This window comes from Dipodomys merriami, unplaced genomic scaffold (genome assembly GCF_024711535.1).
Source record: "Dipodomys merriami isolate MVZ:Mamm:240054 unplaced genomic scaffold, mDipMer1.0.p SCAF_26, whole genome shotgun sequence".
Taxonomy (NCBI): domain Eukaryota; kingdom Metazoa; phylum Chordata; class Mammalia; order Rodentia; family Heteromyidae; genus Dipodomys; species Dipodomys merriami.
In genome coordinates, this window is record NW_027204048.1 from 1,257,501 (window position 1) to 1,278,707 (window position 21,207).

Here is a 21,207-nt window from a genome sequence, read left to right on the forward strand (position 1 = left end):
AACTCCTTATTTAATTTAGTTTGGCCTAAAATCTCCTTTGATCTAGAATTTTTCACTCCTACTTTATTTTTTCTATATGACTAGTATATGTCCATTTCTGTACTTATAGGTAGTTTTAAATAAGTATTCTGTTGTCTCCTATTATTGAATTTGTGATTTTATTTGTGTTACCTGTTGAATTTACTAACTTATTTGTTGGTGAGGATATATGCAAAGATCTAGGTGCCATTATCCTCCAGTCCAAGTACCTGATTTCTGTATTGTTGATATAAATCTCTGCTGTAGTTAAGGGAAAGCCCTTAAAGTCATTTGGTACATAATCAGGCAGACATGTGTGCTCACATCAACTCATCTTGGTTGTCTTCCTGTATTCATAATTTTGTATCACTCCTGTATGATATTTAGAATATCCAAATGGCCCTTGGCAGAAAAAAGATTTCCCTCCTTTGTAGCTTGTATTTTCTCTCTGTAAAATCTCTGAAGTCAAATAACAAGCAAGCTGTGATGATGCCCTGGGGTATATTCAGACTATTTTAATCTTTTCTTGTCCTTTCCAATGCTAAAATTTTATGTCATTGATGAAGACAGTTTATAATATCTCATCTTTGTTAATATTTGTAGTTAATACTGACTATGTGCTCAGTAAAACCTTAGCCTTTACTTCTGTGTCATTAGAGGCTAATGCAACTGGATGTTATTCTGACAATTTAATATTTTGATGGTGTGTATTCCAGGAACAAGAATGATAGATTTTAGTATATTGCTTTTGTAAAATTATATTTTTATTATCTTTAAATAGTTGTACAAAGGGTTTCAATTGGGGGCTGTGAAGGTGGCTCAGTGGTAGAGCTCTTGCCTTGCATGCATGAGGCCCTGGGTTCGATTCCTCAGCACATAAGCAGAAAAAAAAAAGCCGTAAGTGGTGCTATGGCTCAAGTGGTAGCGTGCTAGCCTTGAGCTGAAGAGCTGAGGGACAGTACCCAGGCCCAGAGTTCAGGCCCCACGACCAGACCCCCCCCCCCAAAAAAAAAAAAAGGGTTTCAATTGAACATGTCAGTTTATGGCTACAATGCATCTTGATAAGTATCACCTCCGTTGTTCTGATATTTTATTTGCATAAAAATTTATCCTTTGGGGCTGGGAAGGTGGCTCAGTGGAAGAGTGCTTGCCTTGTATGCATGAGGCCCTGGGTTCGATTCCTCAGCACCACATAAGCAAAAAGAAAAAAGCTGGAAGTGGTGCTGTGGCTCAAGTGGTAGAGCGCTAGCCTTGAGCTGACGAGCTGAGGGACAGAGCCCAGCCCCACCACCGGACCAAAAACAAAAAAACAAAAATTTATCCTTTGACTAATGAATAAATCAGCCATTCAGATACAGCTCTTCTATTTCAGGTTGAGTAGACAGTGGTTTATTAAATCTGAGTTACCTCATTTCATTGATTCTTGTTGGGGCAGCCTGTTCTTTCTAGCTCCTTTCATCACAATTTAAGAATTGAAAAAAAATGAGCATTGTTAAGGTATATCTAATGTATCATTTTGTTCATCTGAATCCTTTTCTACTTTCCTGTAGTTTACAGTAGAGTAAGTTTTTTGGTTGCAGAGGCAGGTGAAACCTCAGGTAGAAGTGGCTCAGTGAGGCTTAGGGTAGGGAAGCCAGACATCTTCTATGTGTATCAGTGAATTTGTAGAGTTTTTAAGGAGAAAAATCTTTAAAATTCTTTTACTGTATAAGTTAAATGTACAAAGGAGTCTTAATTTTGTTTACATGCATGCATATAATGTGCTTTGATAAAATTATGCCCCGCTTTTTTTGGTCCATTGTGGGGCCTGAACTCTGGGTTCCTCAGCTCAAGGCAAGCACTCTACCACTGAGCCACCTTCCCAGCCCGTACATTACTCTTTCTTAGTAATACCAGCTAGCATTCACTGAATATTTGCCAGATCCACGTATTTTTCTAAGTGTTGACACATATGAACCTCTTAATTCACACACAAATAACTCAGTGAGGTTGTTTCCCTTATTTTACAGTAGAGATGATATTAGGGGTACAGACTGTTTAGTGATGTGGTATGTGGTGAAGTTGGGATTCTAGTCCTGGTAGTCTAGTTGAAGGCTGCTGCTGCTGCTGCTGCTCCTGCTCCTCCTCCTCCTCCCCCTCCCCCTCCTCCCCCTCATCCCCCTCCTCCCTCTCTCCCTCTTCTTCCCCCTCTTTTCCCTCTTCCTCCCCCCCCCCCCCCCCCCCGCCCTTTGAACTCAGGGCCTGGGCACTGTTCCTGAGCTTTTGCTCAAAGCTAGCACTACCACTTGAGCCACTTCCAGCTTTTTCTGTTTGTGTGGTATTGAGAAATTGAACACAGGCTTCATGCATGCTAGGCAAGCATTCTACCACTAAGCTACATTCCTAGACTGCATGTTCTTAATCATTATGTTGTCCTCCTTGAGATGAGAAGCGTGTCTTTTAGCAAATCTGTCATTTGTCACTGCCAACAAACTATATCTTGGTGTATATAAGAATTCAGGAAACTCTCAGAGGAAAATGAGGGAAAAGATCTCAAGATAAAAGACTTGGAATTTACAAAATGTTAGATAGGAACATTGTTTTTGCCAAACGGCCATGGAAGTGGAGGGAATAAAAGGTGTTATAGAAAGCCTGTGTGTTAACAAAAAGAAAAGGAAATGTGGAGAAATTAAATGGAACTAGTGACAACAAGAAGTTGAAGAAGATGAAAGCATTTAATAGAGAGTAGAAAGAAAATAAGATGAAAAATAAAATGAGGCATGTTTAGGATATTAAGTTAAGTCAAAATGCTTTCAGAAGTCCTATATTAGACAATTTAATAATGTGCATGTTTGTGTTCAGTGACAAAAGTTGAAAACGAGTGATTAGACAAAGATAAACTAAAAATGCAAATAAAATTAAGTAAATGTAGTAATATTAATACATAGGTAAAAATTACCAAATAGATCAAGGACTGGTATTATGTATTTATAAATTACAATCCTTGGAGACCCCACAAATCTTTTTATACATTGTAGTTAGGAAAAAGCAAATGCACTAAGAAATACAACTCTATTAGAAGAAAATTATGAGAATTTAAAAATATCCCTTTCCATGTTTGACATATTGTCAAGAAAATAAGCAAGGATTTTAAAATTTTGAATAATGTAGTCAAGAAGCTGTAGATTCACTAGGATTCATTTTGAGAATAGAACATATTTGAAAATGTATTATAGCCATCTGAGAAAGAGAAAAATGTGAGACATAATTTGTGGGACTAACCAGGAGTCCAGTGAAGAGAAACAAGGATGGTAACTGAGGAGCATTCCTAGAGAACAGCTCATTCAAATTTAAATAACAAGTTAGTAGGATCCCAGGAATTAAAAATGAAGTGGATTCTTGGAAGTGGTATGACATAATATAATATAATATGATTAAACTGAAAAGTATTAAGGATATAAGAAGAAAAGGCCCACAAATTTTCTCTATAATAGATAAAATAACATCAGAAAAATTGTGCAAATAGGACATGTTTCAAATGTAAAACTAAAATGTAATATAAACTGGGAGTATTTGATGAAGTACACAAAGCATGAAGTACACTTGAACTGGACTCAGGAGATACTTGATTTGGGGGAACATATACCTAGCCTTTGCAGTGAGAGATACTTGATTTGGGGGAACAATATACCTAGCCTTTGCAGTGAACTGTATTTACAGTCTTTTTTTTTTCTTTTTCTTTTTCTTTCTTTTTTTTGGGGGGGGGGTCTGGTCGTGGGGCGTGAACTCTGGGCCTGGGTGCTGTCCCTCAGCTCTTCAGCTCAAGGCTAGCGCTCTACAACTTGAGCCACAGCGCCACTTCTGGCTTTTTTCCTTTTTTCTTATGTGGTGCTGGGGAATCGAACCCAGGGCCTCATGCATGCAAGACAAGCGCTCTACCACTAAGCCACCTTCCCAGCCCCTATTTATAGTCTTTATGAAACTAAGTACTATACTTTTCAACTTTTACCATTTGTTTATGGAAGCATGTTATCTTTCTTCACATTCATGAAACATTTAAAAACTTGTTATGTATTTTATTACAGAGAAAACTACTAGGATATAAAACATGGTGCAGATTGGTAGCAACTAACAAAAAGCTGAGTAAAAGATGGGGTTTTAGAAAGTATGTAATATTGCATATTTGGAAGAAAGAGAAAGTTAAAACTGATTCTAGAGGTTATCTAGTATAATGAATGCTGTCTAGTATGGTAGTTAACAGCAACATGTTACTATTAAAATTAATCAGAATTAAGTATTTTAAGGGCTTAGTACAGAGGTTTATGTGTGCAATCCAAACTACAGGAGGTAGAGATTAGGAGGATAACTGTTTGAGGCCAAATCAAATAGAAGGTTAGCAAGACCCTATTTCAGCCAGGTGAGGTAGCTTACATCTATAATCCTAGCTACTCAAGAGGCTGAGATCTGAGGATCACAGTTGAAGTCAGACCAGGCGAAAGTCTTTGAGACTCTTATTTCCAATAATCCACTAAAAAAGATTTCTATACTCTGGAAGTGGAGCTGTGACTCAAATGCTAGAGCACTGGCCTTGAGTGAAAATGCTAAGGGACAGTACTGAGGTTCTGGGTTCAAGCTCTAGTATGTGCTGGTGTGTACACACATACACATACAGACACACACACACACAGACTATTTCAACAAATAAGTTGGATGTGATTGTATGTTCCTGTAATCTCATGCAATCCCAGCTATGAAAGCCATAGATAGGAGTATTGCTGTTTGAGGCTGGGCCTAGGCAAAATGTGTGTGACTCTTGACTAAAAAATAACGAAAACTAGTAGAATGCTTGGCCATGCCCTGAGTTCAAACTCTAGGAATACAAATAAATAAATATATGAATAAGGTATTTTAAAAACTGAGGTCTTCAGATGAACTAGGCTTATTTCTAGCTACCTATGCTAATAGATACAGCTACCTGTGGCTAATGCTTGTTATATTATGTGTTTTATATATATATTTTATCCTATTGGAAAGCAGTCTAGCAAATAGCTCTTATGTAGAAACTATTTCAAAGGTGAACACTTTAGATTTAAGGAGCATAGCTAAACTAGTATGTTAAAAATGAGAATATTTTTATTATTTACAGTAAAGATGAAAATTGGGTACAGTAATGAAAAAATCAAAGTGACAAGAGTAATGCTGAAAATAATTAGATCAAAATAAAGCAAAATATAGAGATGCCAAGAAATGATTAGAAAAATATATACATTCAGACTAATTGTTGAAGAGTAAAGTTAAAGTTGAATATGGTGGCACATTTGTATAGTTTGATGGAGACAGGAATTGAGAGTTTGAGGCCAGTCTGGATACATGTCAAGTTCAAGGCAGGCAGGGAAACTCTTCTCAGAAAATGAAATAAATACATAAGTAAATAAATATAAAAAATGTATATATTTGTCACTGTTTTGAGGTGGTATTCCACCTGAATTACATTTATCCTCTAAAGATATATTTCACTATTGTTATTGAAATAAAACAATATAAATATGGGCCGGGAAGGTGGCTCAGTGGTAGAGTGCTTGCCTTGCATGCATGAGGTCCTGGGTTTCATTCCTCAGTACCACATATGCAGAAAAAAGCCGGAAGTGGCACTGTGGCTCAAGTGGTAGAGCACTAGCCTTAGCTGAAGAGCTGAGGGACAGCATCCAGACCCAGAGTTCAGGCCCCATGAAATAAAAAGCAAACAATGTAAATAAATAATTTTGAATTCATTTTTCTGAAGCTGGTATAATCTCAGTGCCAGGATTTCTAAAGATTATTTTTAGAAGGACAAACTCTTGATTCAAGAACAGAATTTTAAATATTAGCTAATATCGTTCCTACCAAATGAATAACACTTCGTTGGACTATAAGTAGGCATCATTAACATTATTTATTGGTTTAAAGGAAAAAAGGCATGATGTTCTATTAGTAGATGTGAGAATAATAGACTAGTAAAATTAGTCACAAAATATGGGACTGATGACAGCACCACCTGGAGGCTGGGAGGCTCAAGGACTGTTTTAATATGTATAACCCATTGAAGTAGCTGGCACATATAAATTATTCAATGTTTGCTGTTTTTATGTGCATGGTAAAAATTGATTTGCAAAAAACAATGGCAGATACTGCTTTGAATGGCAAAAAATTTTCATTAAAGTTATGGGCAGAACAGTTATTTGTTATTAATCTTTTTTTTCAAGTTGTTATTTTGTGAAATGCAGTGGAAGTTGAGAATGAAATAAGTACTTGAAGAGAAAATAATTATTTAAAATTACACATTACCTGATTGTATACCTAAAAACCCTGTCGGCACTATGATGTGATCCTGTAATGCTTGTGGTATATGGCTGTAATCCTAGCTGCTCAGGAAGCTGAGATCTGAGGATCGCGGTTCAAAGCTGGCCTGGGCAGGAAAGTTCATGAGACTCTTTATCTCCCATAAACTACTCAGAAAAATCTGGAAGTGGCGCTCTGACTCAAGTGTAGAGTGCTAGTCTTGAGCACAAAGAGGCTCAGGGAAAGTGCCCACACTGAGTTCAAGTCCCAGGACCAGCGAAAACCAAAACCAAAACAGACAAAAAGTCCAGTAAAATTAGTGTGTGTAAAGATTTTAATACAGTTATGGGTAGAAGCCTAATGCATTGTTTTGGTAACTTAAATAAGATGATTTTAAGGTTCATGAGGAAAGAGTATTTGTAACAATGCTAAAGAAAATATGCTGTGTATTTCATCCAATTTTTGTGGGAACAAAATCCAACCTGTATTTATGACCTTTCTCCTGGACCTCAGTGAGGAACCTCTGGAGAGCTAGTCACAGAGAAGATTGCTCTAGTATTCCTTTATAGGGCTTTGACTTGTTCCCTTGTTAAAAGGGATGTTATTTTTCCTTGATTTAATGGAAGACCTAATAGAAAGGATTTAATGACTTCTTACTCTAAATTGAAATCTTATTTCTGTTAATCTGAAAAATGAGGCATATTATTGGTTGACATTAACAAGTTTCGCTGTATTTTTAAATAAATGCTACAAAACCAGAATGTAATCCCTTTTAGTTTTCCTGAATCTCAGTGCTTTCTAGAACAGGAAGAAGAAGAAGATGATGATGATAGGATGATTTTATGCGGATCCTAGGGCTTGAACTCAGGGCCTGGGCACTGCCTTTGAGCTTTTTGCTCAAGGCTACCACTCTGCCACTTGAGCCATAGTTTCATGTTTGGCTTTTTTGGTGATTAGTTGGAGATAAGTCTCATGGATTTTCCTGCCCAGGCTAGTTTCAAACCACAATTCTCAAATCTCAGCCTTCTGAGTAGCTCAGATTACAGGCGTGAGCCACTACTGCAGGGCTAGGAATTCTGAAAAGGATTTTCTGTCTTCTAAAATCTCCCCTGCTCTATTTCTCTCAAAGGTATGCAGCCACTGATGTATTCGGTTCGGGAAGCACTAAATGCCAGACCCTGGTGGATCCGTGTAGGAAATGACATCTGTTACTACAAGTAAGTATTCTTTATTTTTAAGGATTTATTTTACTGTAACGGGATAAAATAGGAAGAAATGGGAGGTTGAAAAAACCCCCCTACTTCCTGTCCTTTGGAGGAAATGGGAGTAGAAACTAATGGTGGTTTCTGTTTGTGCCTGTATCTTTTCTGAGTTGGGAGGTACAGGTGATGTGTCCTGTAGCAACTCCAGGTCCTTGTCTTTCCTGGGTAAGATAAGTGTGGCCTACCCAGAATGCAGGACAGTGGGTAACATTCAGGAATTCCTTTTGCCACTTATGACTTTTAAGGAACCTTGCAGTTTCTTCATTATCTCAAAAGGAGAGGAGACAGATGTAGATAAGCCCTTTTATGTCTCCTTCTTCTTCTTTTTTTAAAAAATTTTGATGTAAAGGTGCTGTACAGAGGGGCTACAGTTACATAAGTAAGGTAGTGAGTACATTTCTTGTCAAACATTGTTTCCCACTCCTTCATTTTTCTCCCAATATCCCTCTCCCTGCCCCTGCCCCCCAAGTTGTAAAGTTCATTTCCAACATAGTGTCCTATGAGTATCACTGTTGCATTGGTTCACCCCTTTGTCCTTGTTTCACCATTTTGCTATTCTCCTTCCCTTCCCCGAATCAGATAAATAGATAAACATATATACAAGATACAGGGTACCAGAATCAACAACAGTGACTACTGGGGACAAACCAAAGGGAAAAAGAAATATAAATAAAAAGAAAGAATTTGGTAGATGCTGGCAGGGATGTGGCCAAAAGGGAATGCTATTACACTGTTGGTGGGAATGCAAACTGGTTCAACCACTTTGGAAAGCAGTATGGAGGTTCCTCAAAAGACTAAACATAGAGCCTCCCCTATGATCCAGCAATCCCACTTCTGGGCATTTACCCAAATGATCACAAGCAAGGCCACACTAAAGGTACCAACACAACTATGTTCATTGCAGTATTATTCACCATAGCTAAGATATGGAACCAACTGAAATGCCCCTCAGTAGATGAATGGATCAAGAAAATGTGAAACACACACACACACACACACACACACACACACACACACACACACACACACACACACACACACACACACACACACACACACACACACACACACACACACACACACACACACTCACACTCACACTGGAATTCTATGCTTCCATCCGAAAGAATGACATTGCCCCATTTGTAAGGAAACGGAAAGACTTGGAAAAAATTATATTAAGTGAAGTAAGCCAGACCCAAAGAAACATGGGCTCCATGGTTTTCCTCATTTGTAATAATTAGTATATGTCTAGGGTAGTCCTAGCAGAAGATCACATTAACTCAATAGCTGTATACATATGACCATATAAAATGATGCTAATTGAAATGAACTCCCAAGATACAGAAACAAAAGGTCTTTTTTTTGTTGTTGACCTTGTTATCAATATGTCTCCTTATTCTTATACTTGAAATTAAAAAAGGAGGTGGTAGAAGGGAACTAATGGCTCCTTCAGTTTACTTTCTGATTCTAATCCCTGTGTGTGACTTTTAATGTTACTAAAATAATCTAGTATTTCCCTGACCTCCTTTATTTATCCTGCTTCTTTTACTCCAGGAAGAACTTTGGTCCATTTTAGATTTTAAAGAAATTCAGAGGATCAATGGTCCATTTTCAGTAGCTGCTCCTGAGCTGATTGAGTGGTAGTGGCTCTCCCTTGGTGAAATGGGAAGTTTAATTGGCAGGCTGCCATGATCAGGATCAGAAGACATGAGTTATTCCTTTATATTCATCTGTTTTTAGATTTAATTATGTGTGGTTTGTCAATGATGTCCTGGCATTGTAAAGGAATGTTGCTCAGGCTACTTTGTTAGCAATTGTACCTCAGAAATATTTTCCATGAGTATGATTGTAAACATACTACAGAAGAGTCTAAATTTGTGAGATTCAACTCCTGATTCAGGCTCTCTGATTTGTCACTGGATGATGGATGGGTGGGAGGGGGGGAGGGTATGCTCTCAGCTTCCTAGTTTCCACACAAAATTACAGACCCTTGTGATGCATGCATTTAAAAAAAAAAAGCACTTCAAGGGGTCTTACAAGAAAGAGGATCTCACAAGGTAAAAAATTATCAGGGATTTGTTTTGGTATTACCCTAGGCCCGAAGACCAGTGCCTAGGTTAGATCTGGCTAGGTTGAATAGTCATGGTGAAGGGCAGAAAAAGGAAATTTATTACATGGCAGCAATGGGAAGACAGCATTTTAGTACATTTTCAGCAGTCTTCTGGGAGTACTGCAGACATTGGCTTCAAGCTAAAAAGAAAAATCAGAGGCAGGGGGTGAGAAAGGTGTGCCATAGTTAAAACAGTCTCAGGTCACAAGTATGGCCTGGTTGTCCATTAGCCCAGTCTTTGTCCTGGAGGGAGTTTCAGAGAATTGTTATTATCACTTTACTATTGAAATGGTCATCAATCTCAGAGTTTGGGGTTGTTTACTTTACGATAATACAAAGGCATTGCCTGTTTGAGGGAAGTTTGCCTTTCACACAAGATGCATGTAAGTGAATTTTCTCTTTATTGGAGCCCAAGGAGATTGTAAAGCAGCTGCAACAGAGAATTGTTCAGATCAGAAGGCACAGATACAAGTTGCAGACTTTCATTTAATCCACAAGCCCATCTTTTTAAGTTGCTTTCATAGGATAAAATAGAGAGGGATGGGAGAAGTGGGGGAAGGGAAAACATTTCTTGCTCCCTGCCCTGGAAGTGGGAGTTAAAAACTCCTCCCCTATTAGTAAGTATTCTAAAAATGAGACACCAACTTGTTCAAGAGGATACTAACTTCATTATGTTTTACTGTAAAGATAGAGTTGAATTATCATTATATTCTTTGAACTGGGGTGTCTTGCTTTAGTAACTTTGAAGACTCCTTTAAATTTAAAATCCAAGTATAGATAGTATTATGTAATAGAAATAAAATGTGTTTTATAAACTGATTTAGATCTAAACCTTGTCTCTATAATTTAGTTAGCTGTCTTTTTTAAGACAGATTTTTACTCTTGTAGCACAGAATGAGTTAAAAGTCATCATGTTTATGCCTACCAGAGAATTAGGTTTTATATTTTTTTCCTGATGTTTAGTATATAGCTTCATTTAATTAGTAAATATGGAGGTGAAAAGTAATGTTGTTGGCTGCTTTATTAGTAGTAAGTTTATGTTGTCTAGACTGGTTACATTAAACTTTTATAGACTGAATTTTTCTTCTTTCTTTTTCCTCTTAAAGTTCTAATTGATAAAAGTTGTGAGAAAATCAGAACTTCGAAGTGGGTAAAGTAAACATGCTTTACGTTTTCAATTACAGAAATCACTTCTCAAGAAGTTCAGTTGCTGCAGGTGGGCAAAAGGGAAAGTCCTACTATACGATGACATTCACTGTCACTTTTCCACATAAAGATGATGTCTGCTACTTTGCTTATCACTATCCATATACATACTCAACTTTACAGGTGAGAACTCTGAACTAAATTGTAGTATGATTGTATTTGTGTCTGATAATTGAAGAAAAGTTTTTAATTAGATGTCATAATAAAGTAAGAAAAAGGTTTATTGCCAGAAGTTTTAGAAAATACTACTGTATTTATTAGAAACATTAATGGGAGGGAGGAAATGGGAATGTGGTCCTTAAAGAATTATCACATTAATGTGATTTTTACTTCCCATTTTTTGTAGAAATCTGTAGCTCCTTAAACTACGATTCATGATTTGCAAAATTTAATGGGGTTTTATTTAACCAGAAGCATTGAATCTCATAAAATGTAAGAGTAGAAAAATGTGGGTATAATTTGAATTTTTCATAGGAAAAGATCAAAATTTTATTAGTAAATGGTCCCATTATATAGTCCTAGATCCCCATGCCTTAGTATATGTTTTTTTTTCTCCTATAAAAGTTGTTTTGTGGGACCTCTTTAGATTCTTTAATATTTGCATTGTAAAACCAAAGTAAACAAACTGAATCAATTAATTAAATGATCAACTGTGGTAGATTTATTCTCAGAATAAAATATCCTAATGGGCTGGGCGCTGGTGGCTCACACCTATAATCCTAGCTTCTCAGAAAGCTGAGATCTGAGGATCATGGTTCAAAGCCAGCCCGGGCAGGAAAGTCTGTGATTATCTTCAGTAAACCACCAGAAAACTGGAAGTGGCGCTTGGCTCAAGTGGTAGAGCTCTCACCTTCAGCTGAAGAGCTGAGGGACAGCACCCAAACCCAGAGTTCAAGCCCCACAACCATCAACAACAACAAAAATATCCTAATGGTCAGTGTCTTGAAGGTATGAGCCATTTACTAAGAAAGAAAGGAGCCCCCAAGGTATTAGAGAAAGGAAAAGGAATAGATTTAATCAGGTCAAAGACACTTGAAATAGTATCACTATAGTTTTTTTTTTGTTGTTGTACTAAGGTACAACAAAGAACTGAGAATGTGTGCTTGCTTATGCAGGCACTTTACCCCTGAGTCATACCTCCAACTCTTTTTGCTCTGGCTATTTTTGAGATAGGTTTCCCTTTTTGGCCTGTGCTGGTTGGAACCTGAGTTCTTCTGTTTACACTTCCTGCTGCAGCTGGGATGATAGACATTTATCATCACGCCAGCTTTTTATGTTGAGATGGGGTTTCACAATTTTTTTGTAGGGGGGATCCTGGATTGTCCTGGAACTTTGATTCTATCTTAGCCTCCCCAGTAGGTAGATTGTAGATTGACAGACATATGCCACCAGACTCAGCTGTTAGTTGAGCTGGGGCTCTCGAAGTCTTTTTTAGTTAGTTGAGCTGGGGGGAGCTCTTGCAATCTTTTTTTCTCCAAGCTGATTTGAACCAAGATCCCACCAATTTTGAACTCACAAATAGCTAGGATTGCAGTTGAGAGCTACTGGTCCAACTCATGGTATTTTAATAAAGATTATAACCTATAATAAATATGTGTGTTTGTGAATCTTTTGTATTGAATAATGTAGCATCAGAATAAATCTACTTTGGGTTGTTCATCCTAGAAAAAGAATGGTATTTGTAATATCTTTGTATATCTTTGAACATTTTTTATTTGCCTGTTTATATATTAATACTACCTTTTGATACATTTTGGATTCTTCCAATCCATAACATTTTCTTTCTTCCTTTGTTTCTGTCTGTCTTTCTTTCCTTTTCTTTCTTTCTTTCAATCTAAATCTTTTTTCATTGATTTCTGCAGGCTTTTTTGTTACTTTGATTTTAGTATTCTACCCTCTTTCTTCTTCTTTGTTCTTTTTCTTCATGTGATGGTTAGAGGGCTCCTTGATGGCAAATATCATAATGAAAATTCCATTCAACCTCTTTAGTGGGATGGGGAATCTGGTTCAGTTCCAGAGAACTTGCTTAATATGCACAAGTGGTTTGATTCCTAGCTCCACAAGAAAGCAAAGCAAACGAACAAAGAAACATTTATTGATTTATCTTTCTTATGAAGTCTAAAATTTTAATTGTTGTTCATTTTTCATACATTTTGCTACATCTATATGCTGTTTGAACTACTATTTATTTAGCATTTATATCTGTCTGCCTGAACGTATTTATTTTGTGTTGGCCCTGGGGCTTAACCTGAGGACCTGGTTGCTGTCTCTGAGCTTTTTTGCTCAAGCTAGTACTCTGCCACTTGAGTCATCGCTCTACTTAAGGATTTTTGGTGGTTACTTGGGGTTAAGAGTTTCACAGACTTTCCTGCCAGTGTTGGCTTTAAGCACTATTCCCAGATCTTAGATTCCTGAGTAGCTAGGATTACAGGCGTGAGCCGTCAGCTTTGATATTTATTTTTAAATAGACTAGAATTCATCCTTATTCCAAGTTAATGCCCATGGAATTATAGGTGGTTTTTTAAATATGTGTTTGTGCTGGTCTTGAGGCTTGAACTCAAGGCCTAGGCGTTCTCCCTGAGCTTTTTGGAGTTTTTAGTGATTAATTGGAAATCAGCGTCTCATAGACTTTCTTGCCTGAACTGGCTTTGAACTGCTATCCTCAGATCTCAGCCTCCTGAGTAGTTAGTGTTCCAGTTGTAAGCCACTGGCACCCAGCTGGAATTACAGTTTTAATGTGCCAGACTTCTTGCACCCCCAATACATAGTAAAATATATACCTATTAAGCGTTTTTAAAAAGGGTATCCTTGTACTGTTTGTTTACCTCAGTCACTAGTAATATGTATCCCATGCTTGGGAAAAATGTAGTCTACTGGGTGGGTTGACCTCTGTTTCTTATCTTGTTCTTTCTGGTCTAATTATAATGAGGTTTTTTTTTCTTCTTAATTCTACAAAGGAGTTCATTGTGCTATTTCTAACTCATGTATATAATGTACTTGGATCATATTCACCCCTTCTCGTGTTATCCTATCCTTTTTTCTTCTTTGCAATTTTTAGTGAGTTTCATTATTATGAATCTTTAGAGATAATTATTTTTCTTCTTTCTAATCTTTGACCTTTGGGTTTGCTTTTCCTTTTGTTTTCTCCCTTTGACTCATTCTTAGAATCTTTCTTTGAATGGAAATTTTTGTAGAAGACTTTTCCTTAGCCATAGTTGACTAGGTTCCTATCTCCTTATTGTAAAATCTCAGAGTATTCCATTTTTTCCCCAGATATGGGCAACTTATCCAGATCTCCACTTAGTCCAGTTAGGTCTCCAGTGTCTTGCATAGTTTTTTTCTCCTCCAAGTAATGATTGTATGAATGAACACAGGCAGAAACTTGAAAGTCAACTAAATCTCTAAAAATAAATAATTTGACAATTTATTTTTGATGTAACATATAATAAAATCATTAAAACTTGTGTTTGTGGGGCTGGGAAGGTGGCCCAATGGTAGAGTGCTTGCCTTGCATACATGAGGCCCTGAGTTCCATTCCTCAGCACCACATTGCAGAAAAAGCCATAAGTGGTGCTATGGCTCAAATGGTAGAGTGCTAGCCTTGAGCTGAAGAGCTGAGGGACAGCACCCTGGCCCAGAGTTCAGGCCCCATGACCAACAAAAATAACAACAACAACAAAACTGTGTTTGCAAAAATATATTTCATTTTTAATATGTGATATAATTATAAACATGTATTATATATAAATTATTAACTGAAAAAAATCATAAAAGTAGCATATAATGAGTTTATATGCATTATATTTGTTGATAATCTAAATGATGAAAGAGTAGGTGTGTTAAAGCTTTTATTTGACTCTGTCTTCTAGACATTTTATTGTGAATGTATATTAATCTGGAAATCCAAAAAAAGAAGTTACTAAATGTGTGCCACTGAATTTTCTTCTTTTTTACATTCTAAATACAATTATAAGTCTATACTCACTTAACAATTTCAAGATTCAAAAGGATTTGAAAACTACTTATGCATATCTCAGATATGAGCTTATTTAGACTATTGATTCCAGTTAGAATAACTTTTCCTATGTTTTACTGCAGAAATCGTAATGTATATATTACAGGCTGTGTCCTTTACCTTGCTGTTGGTGTACATAATTCATTAATTTATGTGCTATAGATATCACCCTGTTCAAATTCCCCAGATACTGACAGTGGAACTATACTTGGCCTTGTTTGAGATAAGAGTTTAAGAAATCAGTTACACTTCTAGTAATGTGGAGCTCCATGCATTATATCTATATACCATAAAGAATTTTTAAATAATTATATTCTTTGTTTTAAATTTTTTATAAAGATGCATCTTCAAAAATTGGAATCAGCTCACAATCCTCAGCAAATCTATTTTCGAAGAGATGTGTTATGTGAAACCCTGTCTGGAAACAGCTGTCCATTGCTGACTATAACAGCAATGCCAGAGTCTAATTGTTATGAACATATCTGTCAATTCAGTAAGTCTGTCTTCTTCATTCAAAATGTTTATCATTATCATTTACTTTTTTTCTGTATATATTTTATAATGGAAATAATACTAAGAATAGGCTTCAAAAGGATTGTATTCTAATCTTGGTCTTATCACTAGCCATGGACTTATCTCTGGCCTCAATTTCTTCATCTTGATGTGAGGAGCCCCCTGAGATGTTAATCATCTTTAGTTCTTAGAAGTTGTGCTCAATGTAAAATATAACATAATTTGGAGAGTTTATGTAATAATTCCATCAGTTTAGAAATTGATGATTGATTTTATTTATAAACAAAACTGCCAGAGGTGCAGTGGCTCACACCTGTAATCCTAGCTACTCAGGTGGCTGAGATCTGAGGATCGGGTTCAAAGCCAGCACGGGCAGGAAAGTTCATGAGACTCTTAACTCCAATAAACCACTCAGCAACCTGGAAGTGGCCGTGTGCCTCTAGTGGTAGAGTGCCAGCGTTCAGCTGAAGAGCTGAAGGACAGCACCCAGGCCCAGAGTTCAAGCCCCATGACCGATAAACACCCCCTCTCCCAAAATTGCCACACACACCAAAACTGCCACACACACACACACACACACACACGCACGCATGCACGCACGCACGCACGCACGTACACACACACACACCCCAAAACCAGAAACCTATAAAGTGTTTTGACATCAACTACTGAAAAGCAACTTGTTTTTCTCTCCTTTTACATTTTAACTGTTGCCTCAGGTTTAAAATCATGGTAAAAATATTTTGTAATTTAGATAGAATGATAAAGGATCTTCAGGAGAAAAGAAAGCCTATTTTTATGAAAATAAGAGTATGACTGATTGTCTTGTTGACTTAGAAATATCTAAATACATTATTTCCATCATTTTGATAAATCTTGGAGTAAATAGACATTTTTACTCTGCTAATTGTCTTTGTCCCCTGGTTGTATAGAAAAACTTTTTACATTTTAAACTTTCCCAGCTACTTATTACTTAGAAAATCAAGCTCACATTAAAGAACTTATTTTTACATGTTAATCATTTGGAAATAAGTAAATAACTAAAATAATGTTGATTTTTATATTCACATTAAAAGGTCTTTTCATCCTTCAGTACATAGTTTATATTGTATTTTGTATTTTCTTTATTCTTTATAAGTGCTTTTAGATATCTGTGCACAGTGACTTCCACTGTGAGTTTATATTAGAATTTACAATTAAGTAGAGAAAAGTAGAGGCTTCTAACATCCCAAAGTGAAATGTCATACAAACTTTTAGTAGCTGTTTCATTTTAATTTGAGATTTTATGTGTACCTTAGGAAATCGCCCTTATGTTTTCTTATCTGCTCGGGTACATCCTGGAGAAACTAATGCAAGTTGGGTTATGAAAGGAACATTGGAGTATCTCATGAGTAATAACCCTACTGCTCAGAGCTTACGAGAATCCTATATTTTTAAAATTGTCCCTATGCTAAATCCAGATGGTGTCATCAATGGAAAGTAAGTTAAGCAATAGTTATAGAAATATTATAGAACATTGGGCTGGTCATATGTAAACTTGTTGAAATAGTGTCCAGGTTAATGCAGAAAAGAAAACTAGTGTTTGTTCTAGAACAAAGGAATTCTTGATGGGGAATTTATTGAAGATAGCTTTTAAATTATATTTTGCATCTAGTAGTAGTATATACTTAAAAATTTTGGTATCTATTGATTCCATAAAATCAGAGTATCTTGCATTGTTTTAGAAAAGTCACAGTGTCAGGACTTGTGACACTTAAAACGTACTTTCTATTCGTCTACCTTACCTGAATTGTCTGTATGTCTTTTTGCATATCCTCCTTCTTTCCTTCCTCTTTCCTTTCTTGCCTCCTTTTTTCCCTCTCCTCTTCCTTTCCATTGTATGATTTTAAATTATCTGGGATCTCTTTCCATTGCTATGGAGTATTAGGCCCATTTGATCACAGAAGAATTCTTTAGATTGGAAATCCTAGAAGATAATTTTTTAGTGAAGGTGGCTTATATTCCATACAATAGGTTTATTTCATCATTTTGACTAAAATAATTGCTGTAGTGTTTCTGAAACATCTCCAAAGATAGCGCTAACACAACTTATTTATTTAGTAGTAGTGTGAATAGTTCTCAAATTTTAGGAAATAATTGAATTTTTTTTAAATCTAGAAGAATTTTAGTATATTATAGAACTAAAATACAACTTTTTAATTGAGATCGATTGAAATTCATTTATATTTCTGTTACAAATTTTCTGGTTGCTAAGAGTTTTGCTTGATGGCTTAAATATTTAATGCCCATGAATAAATGAAAATGTATTTATGTTTTTATAAGAATACATACTTTCATAAGAATATATACTTTCTCAGAAGATGGACTCATTAGCACTTTTACAAACTACTACAATCAAGATATAGAGTAGTGATAGAGGAAATGATTTATTATTCTAATACATTTTATGAAATATTGGGAATTAATTTTTTCCATCACTTGATTTTTTTGTTTAAAAAAGAATAGAACCACTATATATGAATTTATAGGTAACCTAAGATCTTATATATAGCAGATGCTCAATAAATATTTATTAGGTGAACAATATAATGTATTCAGTTGAGCCCACTATTTATACCATTTGAATACTTATGGAATAGAATCATAAGATTAAATAAAAAATGCATATAGGTATACTGGTACCATTGTTTTGTATCTTTGTGTTTGTGTATGTGTAGTCATCGTTGTTCTTTAAGTGGAGAGGATTTGAACAGACAGTGGCAAAGTCCAAATCCAGACTTACATCCTACAATTTACCATGCAAAGGGGCTCCTACAATATTTGGCTGCAGTGAAACGCTTGCCTCTGGTAGGTAGCAATATTTGTTTTTATTTTATATAGTCCAAATGATTTCATTTTGATTAGTGGCTAGTCAGTTGATTTGATTAGTGACTAAGTATTTTAATGTATGATTTTCTGGTTCTAAAATTTAAGTGTTAATCATTTCAACAGCAATTCTTTACAATATCTTTTCTATTTTAAAAAATTGTGGTATATTAGTGTAACATATTCTATATGCTTGATGTTTATAATTCTTATAAACCTTTTTTTTTATCTGAGGATATTGGTAGCTCCTAGTTGTAAGCTTTAGATATTTAACTTCATTATTTGAATGGCTTTAGATATTTAACTTCATTGTTTGAATAGTCTAGTACAAGCTTATTTCTGACATTTTTCATTAACTCTGAAACTGATGTCTTCAATTCACACATGTGAGGTGCAGCAGTCATGGTGTGAAGCTGTGCTGGGTTATGTATATGTTTTTTCTCTTTTCAGCTTAGATTAGAATGATCTTATGTTATGGGCTTGTATTTAAAGTATTTAATTTTCCATTGGGAAAGAGAAACACCTGGCAGGAAGGGAGAAATAAACTGATACTTGAATCATTTTTCATCTTAAAAAAACAAAACTAAAATGTTTAAAAAAATTTTAATGAAAGCATCTATAACATATTTTAAATGGTAAGTAGTATATGCAAAAGAAACAGTGACACTTGGGGCTTGATATAAAACTTCCAAAGGATTTTCCTAAATCCTTCTAGAATTAATTATAGAACCTTTATAAGCAAAGTTATTATTATATGATGACTCTTTTACAGTGAAAAGACCAAGGGACATGTTCAGTCATTGGTTTCATATTAACCACTTTTGTTTGGCAACTTCTGAATTTATAGGTTTTAATTTCTACACATTATCTTCAAAGGTATATTGTGATTATCATGGCCATTCCCGAAAGAAGAATGTGTTTATGTATGGCTGCAGTATCAAGGAGACAGTGTGGCATACTAATGATAGTGCAAGTTCATGTGATGTTGTGGAAGACATGGGATATAGGGTAATTATTACAGATGATTTTTGAGTCTTTGAATTTCAAATATGTATAGAGTACAAAATATAATACAATATAAACAAACTTCAGATTCAAAAAAGGTTGACATCTTGCCATTTTGTTACAGATTTTTTGTTTTTCAAAATGAAATAAAAAAATGGATTTACTTCTTAATGTAATTTTATTGTAAAGATGCTCAATCTTATAAGTGACCTGGCAATCACATCTTGCTTTCCTATGGATACCAGTTGTCTTAGAAATCTTTACTATATAGCACATCCTTCCTCTGTTGATTTAATAAGCCATTGTTAACATGCCGTGTTCTACATGTATGGGTATGTCATTTTCATTCTTGTTTCTTTTCTTTTTGCAGATCACATTGTCTTAATTATGGCAAATTTAGAATTAGTGTTGATATCTGGTAGGGCAGATTTTCGTGTGTGTGTGTGTGTGTGTTTGTGTGTGTGTGTGTTTGTGTGTGTATGTGTGCTTGTGTGTGTGTGTGTGTGTTGTCCTAGGGTTGAACTTAGAGCCTGGGTCCTGTGTGTGTGTGTGTGTGTGTGTGTGTGTGTGCGTGTTGTCCTAGAGTTTAAACTTAGAGCCTGGGCCCTGTGTGTGTGTGTGTGTGTGTGTGTGTGTGTGTGTGTGTGTGTGTGCGCGCGTGTTGTCCTAGGGTTTGAACTTAGAGCCTGGGTCTTGTGTGTGTGTGGTTTGAACTTAGAGCCTGGGTCCTGTGTGTGTGTGTGTGTGTGTGTGTGTGTGTGTGTTGTCCTAGGGTTTGAACTTAGTGCCTGGAGCCTGGGTCGTGTGTGTGTGTGTGTGTGTGTGTGTGTGTGTGTGTGTGTGTGTGTGTGTGTGTTGTCCTAGGGTTTGAACTTAGTGCCTGGAGCCTGGGTCGTGTGTGTGTGTGTGTGTGTGTGTGTGTGTGTGTGTGTGTGTGTGTGTGTGTGTGTGTGTGTGTGTGTGTGTGTGTGTGTGTGTGTGTGTGTGTGTGTGTGTGTGTGTGTTGTCCTAGGGTTTGAACTTAGTGTCTGGGTCCCTGAGCGTTTTTTGTTCAAGGATAGTGCTTTACTACTTGAGCCACAATTCTACTTCTGGTTTGTTTATTTTTTTAGTATTTTAGTGGGGATAAAGTCTCACAGACTTTCTTGTACGGGCTGGCTTTAAACTATGATCCTCAGATCTCAGCTTCTTGAATAACTAAGATTACAGGTGTGACCACAAATGCCTGGCTTTCCTTTTATGTTCCTTTAAAAAAAATCCCCCCCCCCAAAAAAAAAGTCCCATTTTTGCCTTTTTCTTCCTAATAAAGTTTAAGATCAGTTTGTGGATAAATTGTTGGGATTTGGGTCAGTTAAGCTTGAGAGAATTGATTGTGAGATCAATTAAATATGAGAAAATTATTATGATGATAATGGTAATTATTATATTACTCTGGGTTTTGTTTTTTTTTTGGTACTAAGATCTAGGATTTGAGTACTATGTGAATGCTTTATTGCTAAGCCATATCTGTAGCCCTTTTGTGTGCTGGTTATTTTTTTCTTCTTTTTTCTGGGGGAATATGGGCACCTGTACTGCTACAGCAGCTGCTTCTACTGAGAATGGAGTCTTGGTAAATTTTTTTTTTTTTTTTTTTTGCCTTGGGTGATCATAGCTAGGATGATAGGCATGTGTTATCATGCTCAACTGTGGGTTGAAAAGAAATCTTGTGAACTTTTCCACCTGGACTGGCTTCCAGCTGAAATTGTCTCAGCTTCCTAAGTAGCTAGGGTTACAGGAATTTGTGTTTTATGTTCTTTTTTTTTTTTTTTATGCTCGTCCTGGGGCTTGAACCTCAGGACCTGGGCTCTATTTCTGAGGTATTTTGCTCAAGGCTGGTTCTTTACCACTTGTGCTATAGCTCTACTTCTTGGCTT

At 36.1% G+C, this 21,207-nt stretch overlaps 1 protein-coding gene across 9 annotated transcripts in view; it reads left to right on the forward strand.

The window, feature by feature from the left end:
* The window catches only part of Agtpbp1 (ATP/GTP binding carboxypeptidase 1), a 210,576-nt gene that overhangs the window by 135,275 nt on the left and 54,094 nt on the right, over positions 1–21,207 (forward strand). For all 9 annotated transcript variants that reach the window (XR_011375108.1, XR_011375109.1, XM_070035472.1 and 6 more), the window contains exons 18-23: positions 7,445–7,532; positions 10,875–11,019; positions 15,251–15,404; positions 16,723–16,903; positions 18,142–18,271; positions 19,166–19,297. Coding sequence is in view for 7 of the 9 variants with exons in the window: in XM_070035472.1 (XP_069891573.1) it covers positions 7,445–7,532; positions 10,875–11,019; positions 15,251–15,404; positions 16,723–16,903; positions 18,142–18,271; positions 19,166–19,297 (830 nt within the window). In the remaining 2 variants the exon portion in view is untranslated. The remainder of the gene's footprint in view (positions 1–7,444; positions 7,533–10,874; positions 11,020–15,250; positions 15,405–16,722; positions 16,904–18,141; positions 18,272–19,165; positions 19,298–21,207) is intronic.